Source organism: Neolamprologus multifasciatus, chromosome 8 (genome assembly GCF_963576455.1).
Source record: "Neolamprologus multifasciatus chromosome 8, fNeoMul1.2, whole genome shotgun sequence".
NCBI lineage: Eukaryota > Metazoa > Chordata > Actinopteri > Cichliformes > Cichlidae > Neolamprologus > Neolamprologus multifasciatus.
Window position 1 is genome coordinate 9,994,411 of NC_140446.1, and position 18,762 is coordinate 10,013,172.

The following is an 18,762-nucleotide window of genomic DNA, read 5'->3' on the forward strand; positions in this document are numbered from 1 at the left end:
AATAAAGTGGCCAGTGAGTGTATAATTAGTTCTTTTGTGGTCATGTTTGCATGGATTGCTGCAGTGCATAGCTCAGGTAACCAAGTTTAGACACGCCACTGAACACCGTGTCTACTTTGTGCTGAATAGTCAGCTGATACTATTATGATTGAAACATGGTGATTTATGTGTAACCTTAAAAGAGAGGTGGGAACATGGTATGCATGCTTTCTCTTGGGTCTGAACTGCTCAGATTGTGGCGATATATAAACATAATTTTATAAAAAGCTTTTTGTGACTTGTACACCTCTGGTCTCATGGCCTGGAAGTCCAATCTTGACCACTTGTACATGTACATCCCTAACAGAGATCTCAGACTTGCACAGAGACAAGCATCAACTTCTTTGTTGAACTGACCCACATCTTTATATGGAAGATCATCACTTCTGTTGAGAGCTGGGTCTCTGGATGCTATTTATTAACCGAAGAGCAGTCTTCAGTGGAAGCTTTCACTGGCTCAAGCCCAATAAACACAGAATCAGATTAGGAGCACAAACATAAGCAAGAGCAAGAGCATTGTTTATTTTAACGATCACTGCGTTACAGACTCCTGGGTCAAATTGTCTAAAATGAGTTCTCAGCTCTTTTGCCTTTCACTTGGTTGCCTTTTGTGTTTTTTCGTAGATCTTTCTGGTCTAAGTAGACAGAAAAAATTTCCCAGGTAGTGATCAAAATTCATGATCTGAGGCATCATTTTAAGGAATTAGCAGCCTGTTTGTATCGATATAATATGCAATCAAGGCGAAAAGTCCATACCTGTAAATGTGGGTAAAAGTCAGCACTCTTGTTTTCCATCTAGACTTAGCGTATTGGCCAAGGAATACAAGATAACACGGCTATTCTTTGGAGAGGTCAACGCTGGCTGCTGACACGAGGAACTCTCTGTCCGGTAAATCTGCGCTCGAGTCTTAAACAGCCCGAAGCGAGCTGCGAGGAGAAAGAAATCCCTTCTGAAGTTACGGGTGAAAAAGGCATATAAGAAGGGGTTACAGCATGAGTTGATGGGGTAGAATAGCACCAACAGTAGCTTGGAGTCTGAGACGGTGATGAGAGGCAGCTTGAGGGCAGCTGAGATGGCGAAGAAGGAGATCGGAGCCATGCAGATGAAGTCTGTGAAGATGAGGACGGCCATGCGTTGAGCCACACGGGTGTCGGCGTGGGCTGGCGCTGATGAAGGCTTGCGAAAGGTGAGGTAGATGCTGAGGTAGCAGCCGCACACACAGACGAACGCCAAGATGTTGAGGAGGAGAAGACAGACCACGTAGAACTGGGAGACCAGGGACTCAACATCCATGGGGAGGCAGATGCTCACCTGCATGAAGAAATAAAAAAAAAAAAACAGTATTCGGGGGTCTTGAGACATAATTCAACAATATAAACTATGGACTATTTCTAACAACAAGTGAAGTACCCCCTTGTAGTAATTGTATCAGCATGTAGTGGCTAAATTTAACACTCACTTTGCCATAGCTGCTGATCCCAACTGTGGGCAGCAGTGCAGCCAGCAAGGAGAAGATCCAGCCTATTGTCATGATGATGCAAGCGTGTCTCAGGCGAAGTTTGCGGTCAAGTCGCAGAGCATGCGTGATGGTGTGCCAGCGCTCCACGGTGATTGCTGTTAAGGTAAACACTGACAGCTCACTGGCGAACACCTGTAAATGACACACAGACATGCTACTTTACAATTCAAACACATGCTTGAATGAGCGTTGTCACTATGTGATGTGATGAATACACACCGTGAAGAAGCCTGCAGCATTGCAGCCCAAGCCCATCTGCCAGTCTATAGCATAGTTGTAGTACCGTCCACGTGTGAGCATATCCACGGTTGCAATGACTACCAGGTAGATGCCCATGCAGAGGTCAGCAAAGGCCAGGTGGCACATGAGGAATCGAGGAACAGTCAGCTTATAGCGGCTGCCTGATCACAGATAAAGAAGACAAATAAATAAATGTCAGCAATAAAATCCACTTAGCAGATCCAAAGTACCAATGAGCCATAACATTAAATATTAAATGGGTGAATAACATGGTAGCAATGGCATTAGCACCTTTAATGGGGTTGTAGGATATGTTAAGCAGCAAATGGGCAGTCACTTCTTTATTTCGCTGCTTTGGAAACGTGAAATGTGGGCAAGTGAAAGGAAGTTTCCAGACAATTTGGAGTAAACTGTGATGGCTAAACAGCTGGGTTAGAGCATTTCTGAAACTGCATGTCTTGTGAGGTGCGCCTGAGGCTTTTCGAGGCCCATGGCAAAGGATGGCTAGTCCATGTGTCTAATCCCTCAGAATGGCTACAGTTTCCCCAAAACCTGTGCTGCACATGAAAGGAAAGGTTTCAGAACCCACAGGGCATCCGAGCATATTTCACACAGATATGTGTAACTGCAGACTGATCAGAGCAGCAGAGCCACAGCTTGGGTTCCTCCTGCCTTCTCTGCTAACAGCACCCAACTTCAAAATATCTCAAATTTTAAGGCTATTGTCTCAAATATTTAAATTACGCATCTCAAGGTTTTGACTTACTAACTAAAACTTCTGAGTAAGTCAAACGTTTGAGATACCTAACTCAGAAAAGGGAGTTAATAACCAAAAATGTTAAATTATAGCCAAATAAAGTGGCAGAAACACGCTTTCATACATTTTGGTTAAGTTTAGGGGTCCTTGGTCATGTTTCAGGAAATGGTCTCTGATAATGTAGATTAACTGAGAACGTAAACAATGTATTAAAAAGTTTTCCTGGGTTTACTTTAAACCAGAAAGGCCTGAAGATCTGTCAGTTCCAGTGATGGAGCTGGAGAAATATTTATTTAGGTGTTCCAGATATAAATATCCAAATACTTTTTAAATTACATAACATACCTAACAATACAAGGAGAACTACTGCGTTGCCCAGCAGGGCGAGGACAGAGATGATCCAGATGAGAATGCGTAAGGGGGCAGCAGACATTATATCTTCACAGGGGTTGAAGTCATCAGGGGCTGGGCTGCAGGTGATGGAGGTGGAGTTGGAGCAGTGTTCCCTGAAGAAGTGCAGGTTATTTTTAGCCTCGGGGTTGTCGCACAGTGAGTGCCATCCCGATCTAGTACACAACAATACACACAAAGCGGACAAAACAGGGAGTGAACAAAGTAAATGAGTTTTGTTTCAGCAACTGCTTGAGCTGTTGACTCAGTGGCATTTAACCAGAAATGGACAAATAGGATATTGAAAAGACCATAAAACAAACCAACCCACACATTTGTGTACGTCCATGTAAGGGCTCATCCCAGTGTCTCCCAACATTTTCCTGGCATGCCTCACTTCAAAAGGCAAAAATGCTTCACGCCTAACAGCCCACATTATTATTTAGGATCCAAAACAGCATCAAAAATCTTGTATTTTTAAAATATTTTTCGCTTACAAAAGAAAATCAAATTCAATTTAGTTTCACTTCATAGTTTTTTTCCAGCCTTTTTGTAGAGTCTTTATACCCCACAGTGAGAGAGCCACTGGATTGAAGCGACTGAATATAAGCTTCACAGACAGTTCACACTGTAGTGCCACATTTAATAAATCCAAGGATTTTAATCCTACCAGGTAACTCTTTGCAACAAAGTGAAGAAGCAACTTCCCCCAAATCTCATACAATTTCCAAAAAAACATCTTCAGGTGTCTTTTGACTGGCAGAGCACGTGTACCTGTTTCGGTGCATGTTCAGGAAGGCGCAGCAGTGTGATGGGTATGTCAGCTTTGCCTGGCGCAGTTTGGTAAAGAGCTGAAGAGGAGGAAGTTCTTTCAGGTTGAAGGCTGACTCGGCGATCAGCCTCTTGAGGCCTCCAAGGATCGAGTCTGGCAAAGAGGCGAGGGCTGTTTCGGAGACGTCTCTGCAGAAGCAAGCGGAGAAAAAGTGAGTGAGTTTAAATTTTAATTTCAGAATCAATATCATGCTTAAATGGACAGTTCACCCCCACAAAGCAAACAGACATACTTTTCCTCTGGGCTCTAGTGGTATTTATTGATGTAATTCTTTTGGTGTGAGCTGCTTGGTTTTGAAGACATTTCTGGTCAAAATTTCTGTCATTTCTCGAACGTAATAGAGTCTTTCTTTGAGATAGTTAAATTGTCTACAGACAAAATTAAAAAAACTCAACAAACCTTGTTTTCTTTCTACTCTACTTTACTCAAAGACCATATCTCAAAAACCAGAGCTCAACTGATGAACATAGAAAATAGTGACTGCCTCTAAGAGTTCAAAGATTGGTGGTGGAGGAGATGGATAAAATGCCCTAGATAACCTACGCAAGGTTGACATATATTAACATATCACAAGGACTTTACAGAGTAGGTACTGGCACAGATAACCAAGAATAAATAGGACAGATAACATAAGAGCGTGTACCTCCATTCACGATTGAGCTGTAATGGAAGCAGCAGAAAGCAAACAGTTCCTCCTGCTCACAGGAAGCTTTGTCAATATGTTTTTGTTGTTGAGTAACCTGGCCATGTTTTGGGAAAGAGACATTTTTTCTTGATATTTTTTAAGCCTTTTTTTTTTGGCTTTATTGGACACCAAAGCTAGGAGAGAGAGTAGGAGAAAACATGCGGCAAAGGGCCTTGAGTTGGATTTTAACTCGTGCCACTGCATTTACGATTTCATCTCCTGATGCCCTGTCTTAAAATTTTTAAAGAGTGGTCTTCAGCAATAAGTTTCCAGGCTTTCAGAAGGACTTTCAAAGTCTTTCTTTGGACATTGGCTGCTTTTTCACTCAGTTTCAGTCCGATCCTCAAAACTTACCGTTGTCACAAGGAAAGTTGTTTTTTCTTTTTGTTCAACTACTGAACACTCAGCTATGAATCATTCAAGCATAAAAATGGCACCTAACTCAAGTGATGAACCAGTGCCGTGTCTATACATAACAAAAATCTCAGCAAAGAACCAATTCTAAATTATATCTTTAGGCACTTTGTTACAAGCAGCCTGTCACAGAAACACATCATTTGTTCCAATTTCTTCAACTGAATATACCAGAAATACTAAAATAATACGGCAGTTTGACAGGCATAAAATACATTTTTTTTTTTAGCCAAGGTGATTCCCTAAGAGCTGTTAGCCAAAAGCTTGGCAAATCATGTTATTGTGTTCAATGTGTTGAAAAATGAGGGAAAGTGGACAAGTGGAGGAGAAAAGAAGAAGTAGCAGCCCTAAAAACTATCTACTGCAGATGAACAACAACATTTGAACTTCCTGTCCATAAGAAATGAGAGGGAAAAAAATTCAGCAAAGAAGTGACACAGGGCCTCAGAGATGCTTCAGGCCCTTCAGCTTATCCATCTGCTGTTCACTGAAGGCTCATGAGAAATACTCTCAGTGAAAGGATGGCTGTCAAGAAGCCCTTCTTAAGGAAGCGAAACAGGAAGAAAAGGCTGAGGCATGCCAGATTACACAAGAACTGGACTGAAAATCAGTGTGGATGGGTCTTATGGAGTGATGAATCTAAAGGTGAAATTTCTGGCGCAAATCGTTATCACAGTGCGTGGGTTAGGTCGGGACAAACTCTCTCTCACTTGCGTTCTACACTGTTTTAAAGAATCGCTGCATCCATTTACAATTTTCACTCTAAAATATAAGATTTCTGCACAGTACTATAATATTTTTTATGGTTTAAGCACCGCAAGGCAAGTGTGTTTCATTTCTGTCACATGGAAGTGAAGGCAAACAGTTCTACAGCTAATATCTCCAAAGCTGGGAAACCCACACCAAAACAATCTAGATGGATAAATGTCACCACAGCCCAGAGGAAAAATGCATTAATTTAATTTAGGGGTGAACTGCCTTTTTAACAGATTCTTTTCTTTCCCTTAGTGTGCTGTCTGTAATAGAGATTTGATCAGTTCATAAAATATAAATTTTCCAGCTGAATAAAAAAAAGGAAAGAAGCTGAAGAGAAGCTACTGTTTGATTGCCAAGTGACTGCCAGGGAGTGAAGGAAAAAAAACATCACAGTGATGACAGTCCAAAAGAATAACAAATAATTTGTCTGATTCTTACTTCAGTAGACATGTCTCTTTGTTAGGGGAATAAACAGAAATTTCTATTTCCAGGTAGAGTCCATCGGGTTCACTTGACCCTAAACTATTTTTAACCTTAGATCTGTAAAGATTTTCCAAGTCCGTGCAGATATCATCCCCCACCCCCTGCTTTCTCCAACATTCTGACTTTAATAAGGGATGATGAGCAGGGTGAATCATTTAGGCATGAGTTACTGTTGAATGTCATGCTTACAGTACCACCAACTCACTGGAACCCACAAAGGCACTGGGACTGATGTGAGTAAGCTGTCGGTTGCCTCTTAGGAACCTGAGAGCAAGGGAGAAAGAGAGAGTGGAGTTAAATGTGTATTTTTTTTTTAAATCTTCTGTTTGTAATTGTGTCTCTGCCTGTGACTCACAATCTGTGCATCTTTGTTCCGTTGAAGGCGTCACTTGCCACCTCCTTGATGCCATTTCTGGTGAGCCGTCTGTCATTAGAAAGGGAAGCCAAATTACAGTCATGTGGCTCCAACACAGAACATTTCCAACGGTAAACTTACTTAGCTATCAATGCCAATTTTAGTGTTTGCACTTCTTTTGTTCTCAGTGAGTAAAGCTGTACAAATACAAAGGGTTTTAGTGCAACACTGAGTAAAGCGTTGATATGATTGTGTCGCCTTCAACTGCCTCTTCTGCTTCCTACTTTTCTTCTGTATTTAACAGTATAGATCTCAGAGGCTGCCATCAAAATGTTTTGTTGGAAGGATCCTGCATTTATGGGAAAAAAATCCAGCTTCTTCTTGCTGAGTGTTGATTGCATCCTTTTATCCATCTCTATTAATTTACAGCCAGCAGCCTTCTGGATTACTATAGCACAAAGTCTGGTAGGAAAAAAAAGATAATAATAACAACTAGCCCGGCACTGCTGACTGAATTGGAGAACATTGAGTTCTGTAGATAAAAGCTGCACAAACAAAGATGGTTTTGTTCGATTTTTTACCGCGCAGTCACAGAATAATAAACTCGCTTTGAAGTCTGGGTGCAGAGAGTCACAGCCTACCAATGATGACCCTGAAGCTTTGAATTTGAATGAATATTTATTTATCAGACACAGAATTTAAAGTAGACTTTTTGCTCTTCATAAGCTGAAGACTATCCAGTTTGATTCCCAGTTATCAGAGTTCATAAGAGGTAATTGGGACTGCAGAGTGCATTTATTGCATTAGGAATGATGAGTGAGTGGCATTTAGTGATACATATTTACATATTTTACATGTAAAAGCAAATTTGACATTTATTTCCTTCAACTGATACCACCCCTTCTGAATTAGCTTAGTACAAAGCCTGGAAGGAAATAATAATAATAATGATAACTAGCCTGGCACAATTCAATGGTTTAAAAAATCCACCTACTCCCTCCTGTAAGACTCATTAGTTAACACATTATATTGTTTTTTTGAAAGTGTAAAAACAAAAACCCCCAAATCAAAACAGTTTTACACGAGGTTATGTGCCAGACTATTTGTTGGATAGGTAGAGTAACTTCCTGACTGCCTGATAAGCTACTTAAAGCCAAGAAATAGTCATCCCTGTAAAACCACAAGAGCTGAACAAATACAATTTTTATTAGTAGATAAATTATAAATGAAGTTATACAGTAAATTATACAGAAATGTGGCTCTACTGCTGTCTCCTATGTTAAGCTAACTTTTAAGCTAACCTATTGCTGGCTAAAGCTCCTGGTGATCTAGGCACATTAAACAAACAGCTAAACTACTGCTACAAGTAAAAGTAGTGCTGTCAACAAAAGTTTTTAAAATCAAAAAGGTCACACTGGCTTCAGTAATACGGGATTGATATCAATAATTCATTAGCAATAAGCTGCATCTTCACTACTGGAACCTGTCATGGTTGAACTAATGCTAACTCAAATTTTCGATCTGTACCTACCAAATGACTGCTAACAAAATTTTTGTAGGACTCTCTGAAGGCCTGTTAAAAACTAAACACTAAAACTAAACTCCCCAGAATTTGGTGGCTTGTAGAATCACCTTGAGTAGCATAACTTTGGTAAGTTGTTTCTGTATGACTTTATCGGTCTCTTACATCATTGTGGAGAACCTTTGGCTCACTCTTCTGTACAACATTGCTCTATTTCCTTGAGGTTTGTGGGCATTCTGTTATGCACAGCTCTCGTAAGGCTCCACCACTGCATTTCAATCAGGATGAGGTCTGTGAATTTGACTGGGCTGTTGCAGTACATTGATTCTTTTCCTTTTTCATCCAATCGGTTGCAGATTTGCTGCTCTGCCAAGCATTAGCTGCAGGACAAATGGCCTCACATTTGACTTTAGAATACTTTGGTATATAGTGGAATTCATGGTTGTCTCTGACTACAAGGTGCTCAGGTTCTAACAAGCTCAAATCATCACCTGTCCACCAAACTGTCTGATAGCTACAGTGAAGTTTTTGTGCTGATATGCTGTGTTTGTTTTTACCAAGCTTATGGCTAAAAATCCTGAACACCTAGGACCACTTTGATTTTGTGTGTCCAAACCACAGTGTTCCAGAGGTCCTGTCGTTTGTTCAGATGCATTGTTGCTATGTTCTTTTTTTTAAGAAAAGAAGCTTTTAAGCCATACCTGTTCAGTCTGTTTAACATTTGTAGTGTTTTAACACTGAACACGATGAAACCTATAGCCTGTAGTGCTTGGTTCTTTGCAGTTTTTCTGAGCCTTGCAGGGTCTGAGTCTTTTTTTTGCATGACTACATATACTGCAGTGCAGCATTTGCAGGCTCATGACATATTTTTCATTCATTGTAGTCAGTGGAAACAGAGGAACAGATATCATACAGGAGACGTTTAGTGGTGATGTGAAGAAGTGCATGTAGGTTTTCTGATCTACTATTGTAAGCTCTACCTTACCTTGTGATTTTGCATTGTATAAATAGAATTGAACTGAATTGATGGTAAATGTCAAAACAGCTAGCATGTAGCTATACACTGTAAAAGAATGTGTTTTAACTGAGATTTACAAAAACATTACTGATATCTAATTTTTGCTCACACCTTGTTGTCTCAATAACACACTGTTAAAACACACAAAAGTTGAGGTAAGTCTTACTTAGCTAAAACATAGGAGGACCCCTGTGATTGTTATATAAATAAATTATTACATTGTTTTACTGAAGTGGAGTTTGAACTCTTCTAATGTATTTTACTTAGTCTAGTGTTTCCCAACATAAGGATTGATTCCCTGTAAAGTGTCATAAAATAACTCTGAGTGGTCAAGCATTGATAGTGGAGAGATAAGACAAAAAAATGTTTTGGTACCTATTTATATTAATCAGACAAAGCTTTCATTGTAAGTGTTCAGAGGCCAAACTAAACTGCATGTTTAGTTGGTAATAAGACATTATGTTATTACATCTAGTAGGGAAGTATGTGGGTTGATTTAAAATCTTAATTTTTAAACTAGCGGCAGTTTTTTACAGATGAAAATGATTGGGTGAAAGCATCAAGAAGCCTTAAATAGAGGTAATTAATTACCGCTACCTCAAAATTACACTTATGCTTTCATTTTTTTTTTCAAAGAAAACAATCTGTGACATATGCAAAAAGCAAAAAAATGTAATTTTATGTTAGATTAATGATCTGCAGCTGAAAAGGAAAGCACAAAAATTTATAAAAGGCAATAAAAGCATGACTATGAAACATAGAAAAAAGGAGAAACTCAGTGAAGAGGGCAAAGAGCATTTCGTGGAACATTCATCACTGTGCATGTAATGCCCACTCGGATCTGTGAGGGTGATGTGTTTCTAAAAAAGAAAGATGAATCGCTTACATCTCTGCGATGGTTTGAGTGCAGAGGCCTCTGAAGGCATTGGCAGGGACTCTCTTTATGTGGCTGTTGTCCTGAAGATCCCTAAGCAGTACAAAGACCAAAAACTTTAAGATAAATGATCACTATTGCTAAGTAAGTGGTAGAAATACATTTTTTAGTGGAACCCCCCCCCCCCCCCCCCCCCTGTATTCTGTATGCATATAATAGCCTATAAATTCACATGTGGAGGCGTGTATATGAGATCGTTTTTTGTAATTGTACTGAGACCTACAGCAGAAAGCAGGCGGTGGAATGGATCCTGGAGAAGTCTGGAAAAATCCTGAGCCCGGTGTTGGAGATAGTCCTGTGATGTAAAAGTAAAGGTTTAACCAGAACATGTTACTAAATTGTAACCTCTGAAAAGCAGACACTAAGCAGGGAGTAGCAGTGATAAAATCGCATACACTGTCTCATCCATTGTAATAAATTACATTAAAAAATAACAAAGACCTACTAATGTCTGATATGTCTGCCACCCTAACATAACTTAAAGACGATTCTTGGGAATCACATTGTTGGTGCATTTTAAAAAAAATTCAGTAATAAAAATGGGGACAAATTATGTGTTTTTGTGGCAGCTAGTAACAAATTGCCTAAAAATACAACTCTAGTTTCTCCCCCAAGTTAGGTGAATTTTTCATGCTTATGATTCATATTTTAGCATTACATGACTTACAAAACAAGCAAACAAAAAAACAAAACAAAAACCCATTCCTCTGAAAATGGTCAGGTGGAATAAAAATGACTATAAAAAGCAAACAGTGTCTAAAGAAAAACTTCAGATTTCTGGAGAACTTTTGCTCAAGACAACTTTAAAGAATTACAATAAAGTCTTGCTCCTTGAAAGCGACATGCATACTAATGGAGAAACTTTCTACTAACAACAAAAGTGTAACGTATCCATTGCGTCCTCCCACATTTTCACTCAGTCTGCAGAAACTCTGATATAATTGCGACACTTCACATCAGTCTGTCATGAAAACATTTGCTCCTTTCAGGGTGCGCTGAGCTACAACTGCTGAGTAGCCTGGCTTATTAGCCAGCCAGGTAGCTAATTATACTAAATACATCTCTGAGTCACTCCATGTTGATAAGTGATTTTAAGTCTGAACCAGCTAATTGGATGTCAACATTATGAAGACCCTTTAAAGTTGGAGAACTCCTGGATTAAAGGTTAGGGTTCGGGCTACGATGAATCACAGATTTGTGCATGAAATATTCATATTCATGGTTTATGCACAGATTGGTGCATAGGCACCGTTTACCAATGAGGTCCAACGTGTTTTTGTAATGTAGGCCATTTGTTGTGTTTCGGTCCCTGCTATATTTGTGGGTTTTATTATGTTTCTTTGTGCGTGTAGTTTCTCCTGCTTTCTGTGTTCTCCTGTTGCTGTTATCACGTTTAGTCGTAGCCTTCATGTCTAATTGTCTCTTGTTTACATCCTGTTTTATGTTTGGTTTTACTTCCTACTACCTACTTTTTGTGATTGTTTGCCATCCCTAGTCATCAGACTGATTGTTTTCATCTGTTTCATAGCCAACTGGAAACCAGCTGTTACCCCTATCTGTGTCTGTGTATGTATATGTAGTGTTTCCTTGGTCTTTGTCTTTGATTGTCAGTCAGTGACTTCTGATTTGATTTCTCGTGTTTCCTTTAGTGGATCAGGAAACAGGATCAGCCATTTAAAATATTCTAAATCAGTTGTAGGCGCCAATACAGCCAATTTAAAATCTTTTAAAATCGCCCATTAACCGGTGTACAATTTCAATCCCAGGACCTTTCATATAGTCAAATAATACCTGTGAGCCAAAAGCTCAGGCCTCAGGCTGCTCATACAGTTTTTTTCTACTTTTGGCTCTGTGTGATGTTAAAGAGGGCCGGAATTCCTATTATGATCTTCTTACACAGGTCTGGCTCTAAGTCTAAAGCAGGGGTCCCCAATCCCAGTCCATGAGGGCTGGTGTCCCTGCAGGTTTTAGATCTCACCGTGGGTCAACACACCTGAATCACATGATTAGTTCATTGCCAGGCCTCTGAAGAACTTCAAGACATGTTGAGGAGGTAATCTATCCATTTAAATCAGCTGTGATGGATCAAGGACACATCTAAAACCTGCAGGGACACCGGCCCTCGTGGACTGGGATTGGGGACCCCCGGTCTAGAGCCTCACCCACCTGCTCATAGAAGATGAAATGGATTATTTCCATGGGCTGCATAAAGGCCCAGCATAAGATGAATAAGGAGTATTTTGAACTACAAATTTTGCGAAGCTGGAATAACAATAATAAACAAGCATAATAACATCCCCACGACCCCCAAGTAAACTATTTGAAAACAAACTAAACATGCGCTAAGGTGGCCCTCTTTAAAAAAGCAATCGCTTTATGTTTTTTCCGTCGCAGATTGCTGTTTATGTGTCCCAGTTTTCACAAATTGGGACAAACAGTAACAGTTAAGAATGTCTGTAAGGGATTTGAGCGCTGCAGTGTTCTTTATAAACTGCTACTTTGAGATTGTTTCAAAAGACATAAAATAATACTTTTTTTTGTTTGCAACAAATTAAAGTAGCAGTCATGAAATGGCCTTTAAGTCATTTTGTGGAAAAAAAAGACTTTTTTTTTTCCATGTTGGGGATGAAGGGTGACACCGGGGAGCCAAGCTCATTAAAAAATAATGTCTTTGATCATGCGGGCCATCAGAAGTAGGGCTGTCACCCGTGACCTATTTTGGACTCACAATCAGTTTTGAGAGACAAACTGTGGTAGAAATCTGAACTCTCACTGAGTACTCACAAGAACCGCAGTCTTGCCATGTTCCTGAATGCATCGGGGTGGATGGAACTCAGGTGTTTTGACTTTGTTATGATTCTGAAAGAAACGCATTTCAGTCAGATTATCATTAATATAAATGACTGGTTTGCAATTACGGGGTTTCACAGGTGCCATTATCCTGCCAGTTATACTTACATCTCACTGAGTTCAGGGAGGTCGGAGAACGCAAAAGCCCCGATATTCCTCAGAGCAGCATTTTTAGATATTAAACTGAGGGAAATGATATGAAATATATTTAAAAAAAATCATGTGGTCTATTATTCATTCACACTCATTCTTTGGAGTCTTTTTTTGTCTCCGCCACCCCTCGGATGCTTAACTTCTCAACTATTTGGGTGATCTTTCTCAGAGGCCGGAGCTCTTCATGTTCCATTACAAAGACTAAACACAAACATGTAGGATAAAATCTGCTTTATGCGGTCAGCGGCTTTTAGTAATCAGTATACTCACATTTTGGTGAGCTGAGGGAGGCCAGAAAAGGCAAAAGCACCGATACTCTCCAGCATGTCGTTCTCGGATATGGTCCTGTAGTTGGCAGTAATGACGAGTAAAAGAAAAAGTAAAGAATATAAAAGTTATTATAGGAGGGTTTTTTTGTAATCGATGTCTCAAATCAGACAGAATCCTCGGATTTTCCCTGTAGTTATTAAAAAATAAAAACAAACTTTGAGTGTAGGACACACCCTGGTTAAATATATGTGCAAAACACAGTTTCTATTTGCAATTCCTATGGTTTTAAAATCAATAAGTCTCTTAAATAAACACTGCAGATGAATCATGAAAATCACAACAGAGGCAACTAAAAAGTTCAATCTATTATCAAACATTTGCCTATTTTTTAGCCTGTGATTGCTTCCTTTTACACTTTAACATGTAAGAGTCAGCACCTGCAACTATTTTCACTTTAACAGCTGAACAACTGATCCTTGCTTGATCAATATTTTAATCACTACTAATTAAAATGATTCATAGCAGCAGAAAAAAAGAACAATTTAATTTGAAATCACTGTTTGCTAATTATAAAAGTTTATTGTAGAAATATATTTATGTAGAAAGCAAGGCGATAACCTAATTGGCACCATGTACAAATTGTCACATGAGTACAAAATCAATATCTATAACTCCAGCTCTTGTTAAATATGAATGTGGACCAAGATGATTGATCCCCCAATGTGGGGATCAACTGTTTTATTGAATGAACACAGTGGCATTCCTGGCTGTGTTACCAGGAATGCCACTGAATTATTCCCCGTCTGTTTGGATGATCCATATCTCGTGTGTTTTGACCTCCTCAGCACATTATGCTCCGCATCGAAGAACAAACATAATCGACAGGCGCACACTTACAGTTCCATTAGGTGCTGGAGGCTGGAGAGGGCGCCCTGCTGAATCTCTCTGATCTGCGTCTGCTTAACTTCCCTGTTGATGCAGAAACAGCCACTCACATCAGGTTTCAGCACTTCACACTGATCACAAGGCTCGCAGGGGCTTTGTGTGCACACTGACCCCTGAAGAAGGTCAGGTACTCGGTCACGATGAGATTTTTTTTTCTTTTCATGCGTGAAACAAAATATACGTGAAGAAAGTCTACATGAGTTCCCAAGCTCTGTGCATGTGGTCTTGCGTACTTGCAGCATACTTACTGCATACTTGTAAATATCCCCACTGTTCCCGAGCCTTGACCTTCGAGCAAAATATAGAGCAGAAGAGAACACACGCATCGCCACCTGGGAGATCGCAGCGCATCTCTAGGGATGTTTGCTTCTTCTGCCACAAGTGTGTCCTTGTCTTGAGTGTTTGTCAGCTGTATTTACTCATAGGCTATGTTTTTTTTGTTCTGTTTCTTTGGTAAGATAGATTGTGTAAGGCGAAACTGCTCGTGTGTACTTTTCGATAGAAGTTTGCATAAATGCTTAGGGTGATTCTAATCTTCACCTCACCCTGTCTCTTTCTCTGGAAGGCCTTGAGATTCTTTGCAAATGTTTAGGCAGCCAAATCAAAAGGTCACTGTTTACTATGAGTGGCGATCACCCTCAGATCTGCACGAGACACCTAAATCAATCATGTTACCTTTAAACAAGCACTACAGGTTAAAGTGACACTATGAAAGTAGAAATAACTTTACCTGAGGCTTGGATTTCTCTACACTAAAGATTGGAACTTTGCTCATTTTCCTGGTACCAAAATCATGAATGAATGTCTTGATTGCTTAATCTGTATTAAAAAAATGAAACAAACAGGACTTTATCATAACTGGGCAGCAGCTAAGGCAATCATCGTGTTACGGTGCAGACAACACAATGAGCAGTCCTTCGACCAGTTTCATGCTGTATTCTGCTGATTGATAACAGTAACACACAAAGTAGCATAAGAAAAAGAAAAAGACTGCAAGCTCATAACCCAGACTGTTCTGGTGGGAAACTCTGACTTTTAACCCCTTAATTTTGTTTGTTTACAAGAAAACTCCACGGGGGGTCTTTAACCTGTGGCTACCTGCTCAGTGGCCAACAATACTAAGTAGCTGCTGCTGCGCTGCAAGGTGCCGAGGATGAGCAGAAAAACTTTGCATGCGTTTCCCCGAATCAGTAAATGTTTAATGAAACCAACCGAGTCAAGTTGAGAGCAAAACTGAACCACTCGTCCAGGCAGATGAGCGAGGATTATACAGGAACGTCCGGATGATTATGCACGTTCACGGATGGGATTCAAATTTGTAAACATTTCGTGGCTACTGTATAGCTTTAATATGGTGAATGAGTGGTGGGATTTATAGACACATTTGCTGCTCCACTCGCATGTCAGTTTGAGGGATGTCGCCAAATTAAAGTTGCTCCACATAAGGAAATCTGCTCAGACTACAAAACAGCAGAAGCTATAATTTATGTACTTTGTGGTTGTTCAGGTTTAAAGTTTCAGGCTTTCTTGAAAGCAAACTTTCAAGCTACAGAAAGGAAAAAAAAACTCGAATTACATCACTGGGTCTATTTTAAACTTAATGTGTGGAGCGTGAGAGATGCGGGTACTCAAAAAGAAATGAAAAACTTTTAAGCTGCATTATTGAATATCTGGGATCATGTATTTAGTAAAGCTTGGTCCATGATAAAGGCAAAAAGGTATCTTTTTGGCTCTGCTGCTTTGAACTTGACTATTCCTTAGTTTTTCTAGCTCTTGTGAGTCTCAAAGAAAGAAAAGTGTAAGCGTGCTATCAAATACTGCCTGCAAACAATTACCAGAAAAGAATGGTGATCAGGTGACAGGTAGACTTCATTTAGAGGGGAAGGGGAATAATGTAATCCGAGGAAAACTGGTACATGCATCTCCTTAAAAACTTTTCTTGCAGACAATAAACAGAATGGGGAATAAAAATCTATTAACATGTGTGACACTGCATTGAAGGCTTTCTATGGGCTTTTCTATTTTTCAGGGGATTTATATGAATTGTTCACCACTATAGCAGTGTTACACTTTAAATATTACATCACATTATTTGAATTAATTTAAATGAATAGTCTGCTTCTTGAAAATGAGGATGAAACACAAAGAAAAATAAGAAACAGCTGACAGTATCATACAGTAAAGTTTCATTCCCCACAGCGCTGTGTTATAATGTTACATTGATGATGATTAGGCATGGTAGTTTAATATGATCTAACAATGATGGCAAAAAAAGGTAAACATCTGGATCCACAAGCAGTGCATCCTTTTGTGTGTGAGTCTCTGTGTGCTTGTGTGTTTGTGTGTACTCACAGGCACTGGGCGCTGGAGATGTTGGAGGGAAACGCCGTGACTCCAAACATGACCTGGCAAGACGGGCACGAGGTTTGTTTGGCCAAACTGGGATGAAATCCAGGTCTAATGTCCATTTCAGAGCCGCGTGCCGAGGCTGCTGCCGTCTTTATTGTAGCGATCAGCAGCATCATTAGTGTCATTACCAACATCACTTCAGTCTGCCTGGGTCCACAGAGTGGTTTCACTTTTCTAGTTTGTCTTCTTTTTGTGTCTTTTACTCTGATATTGTCTCTGGTCCACGCTCCACATTTGATATGAACGCGTTTGCCTGTCTGTCCGCTCGGCTCAGCGCCAGGTCAGTTAGAGAGAAATGTGAGGTGGTTTTGGTGTTTTCTGTCATGCAGTAGTGAATGGTGGGGGCGTGTGAAAAGCTCATGGGAGTATGAGGATGTAGGAGGTCTCAGCTGGGTGGAGTTATGTGTGTTTTTCTACTGTGTAACAACTTCCAGAACAGAGCATACATCTTGATAAGATATAAATGACTGGTGTTTTATGAGCTGAGACTTTAATGCAAGAGAAGAATAAGTGTAGTGATGCGCTGTGAAAAACTGTGCAGTCCTCTTCCTTCTGTGAATGTGTATTTTCTTTTTCCTATCCTATTATGTCAAATGTAGGTAAAGAACCCTTTAATAAGATCGAAAAAATTATATTTAACCTCATTGTTGGCTGTCGTGCATCTGCCAGCCTCTGTGCAACCCAACTCCACACCACTTCATTGTATATTTTCTCCATCTGACTTATAGTGACTTATTATATAGTGCAGTAAAGAGGAGACAGTAAAGTAGGGAGAAATAGAAAGAGTGGTGAAAGACATGTAGCAAAGAGCCTTCGGTCGGAGTCTAATCTCAGGTTACTCGATTTTGCCTTTCGGCATTTGGTCATAAGTGGCCACTTTATTATGTATACCTGCTTGAGAGTTTGTGTAAAGCAGATATGTAATCATGCAATCACATAGAAGTTACTCCAGTGCCTTGATGAATCTATGCAACAAAGACTTGAGGCAGTACCAGCCAGTTGTATCTAATAAAGTGTCTGTTAGTGTATAGATGAATATCATTACATCATTATTGGTTACAAGAAGGTTTACAAAAAGCTTCTTTAGTTTAGTTTCAGCTGCACAGTCCTCTTGGTCGTTCTTCTTCTTCTTATTTCCGCTGCTCCCTTTAGGGGTTGCCACAGCAGGTCATCTGCCTCCATCTGATCCTATTCCTAGCATCCTCCTCTGTCACACCAACTCTCTGCATTTCTTCCTTCACTACATAAATCAATCTTCTCCATGGTCTCCTTCATCTCCTCCGTACTGGCAGGTGCCAACACCAAAAGATAGATACACATAAAAATCAAAAACAAAGCAGGACAGTCAGCTGATATGAAAGGCAAATCTTGTAGCTGATGCTTGGAGTTTAAGCTAAAACCAGAATATTCAGTTAACTAGTTTAACGACTCTGTTATGTTAGAATGTTCCAGGTCTCTGTGGTATCTAGATATCTACATATGCCTTTATATTTTGTTTTTGCCTTTAGTTTCACATCCAAGTAAGGAACTGTTTCAGACCTACATGTACTTATCTTTTGTTTTTTTTGTTTTTTAAAGCATTTAAGCATTAAGTCGTGCCAGAAAACTAACAGTAAAAATTAGAACAGGCACCAGGTGTGAATCTGTTTTGTCTCTTGTCTCATATTTGTTGTAAATGATGAGCACACTTCGATAATAGTGGACATAATATTCTTTTCTACCACACTCTCCTCGCACGTCAGCAGGACATGCAGCCAGCTTGCAAGGACATTCAGGATTCAGGTACACACACACACACACACACACACACACAGTAATTAAAAAAAAAAAAATACAGTTTTTATTTCCCTTTGACATTTTCTTCTTTTTAATGTTCGGCTTTTGCTTTCCATTCATGTTGTCATCTTTTGTATTTATACATTTTTTTTTTGTGTGTGTGCGCGCCTGTATGCACACACACAGGCACACACACACATTCATGCAGACTGTGGGAATTTGATGTGGTCGAGGAAAAGAGCTCCTTGTAATTTATTCCAAAGCAGGAAGAAAAATGCAGCCTTGAGCTCCTGACACGACCACGCACACTCTCTCACACACAAGGATACACTCTCCCACAGTGGCTTGCTTATACACAAGGCAAAAAAAAAGAAAGAGAAGGAAAAAGAACGGATAGGCAGAGTCTAACAAGCA

General features: G+C 39.8%; 1 protein-coding gene across 3 annotated transcripts; it reads right to left on the minus strand.

The window, feature by feature from the left end:
• Nucleotides 1-541: 541 nt before the first annotated feature.
• fshr (follicle stimulating hormone receptor) lies at nt 542-17,293 on the minus strand. 3 transcript variants are annotated; one of them, XM_085170944.1, is made up of 14 exons: nt 16,516-17,293; nt 14,116-14,187; nt 13,219-13,293; nt 12,904-12,978; nt 12,730-12,804; nt 10,169-10,240; nt 9,898-9,978; nt 6,472-6,540; nt 6,306-6,380; nt 3,721-3,906; nt 2,902-3,122; nt 1,779-1,960; nt 1,500-1,691; nt 542-1,351 (listed from the first exon to the last, which is right to left on the minus strand). In XM_085170944.1, exons 1-14 carry the CDS (start codon nt 16,704-16,706, stop codon nt 815-817), a joined length of 2,103 nt encoding a protein of 700 aa, XP_085027070.1. In that variant the 5' UTR covers nt 16,707-17,293; the 3' UTR covers nt 542-814. The 3 variants fall into 3 exon arrangements, with proteins under 3 accessions (XP_085027070.1, XP_085027069.1, XP_085027071.1); XM_085170945.1 differs by lacking the exon at nt 16,516-17,293 and having other exon boundaries at nt 827-966; nt 1,062-1,351; nt 14,116-16,512; XM_085170943.1 differs by lacking the exon at nt 16,516-17,293 and having other exon boundaries at nt 14,116-16,512.
• Between the last annotated feature and the right edge of the window lie 1,469 nt (nt 17,294-18,762).

Coding starts and splice junctions, on each gene's coding strand:
- fshr (XM_085170943.1), bottom strand. CDS start 14,489: ATGCGTGTGTTCTCTTCTGCTCTATATTTTGCTCGAAGGTCAAGGCTC. Junction 12,979..13,218: donor CTCCCTCAGCTCACCAAAAT/GTGAGTATACTG, acceptor CATTTCCCTCAG/TTTAATATCTAAAAATGCTG. Junction 10,241..12,729: donor ATGGCAAGACTGCGGTTCTT/GTGAGTACTCAG, acceptor TTTACATCACAG/GACTATCTCCAACACCGGGC.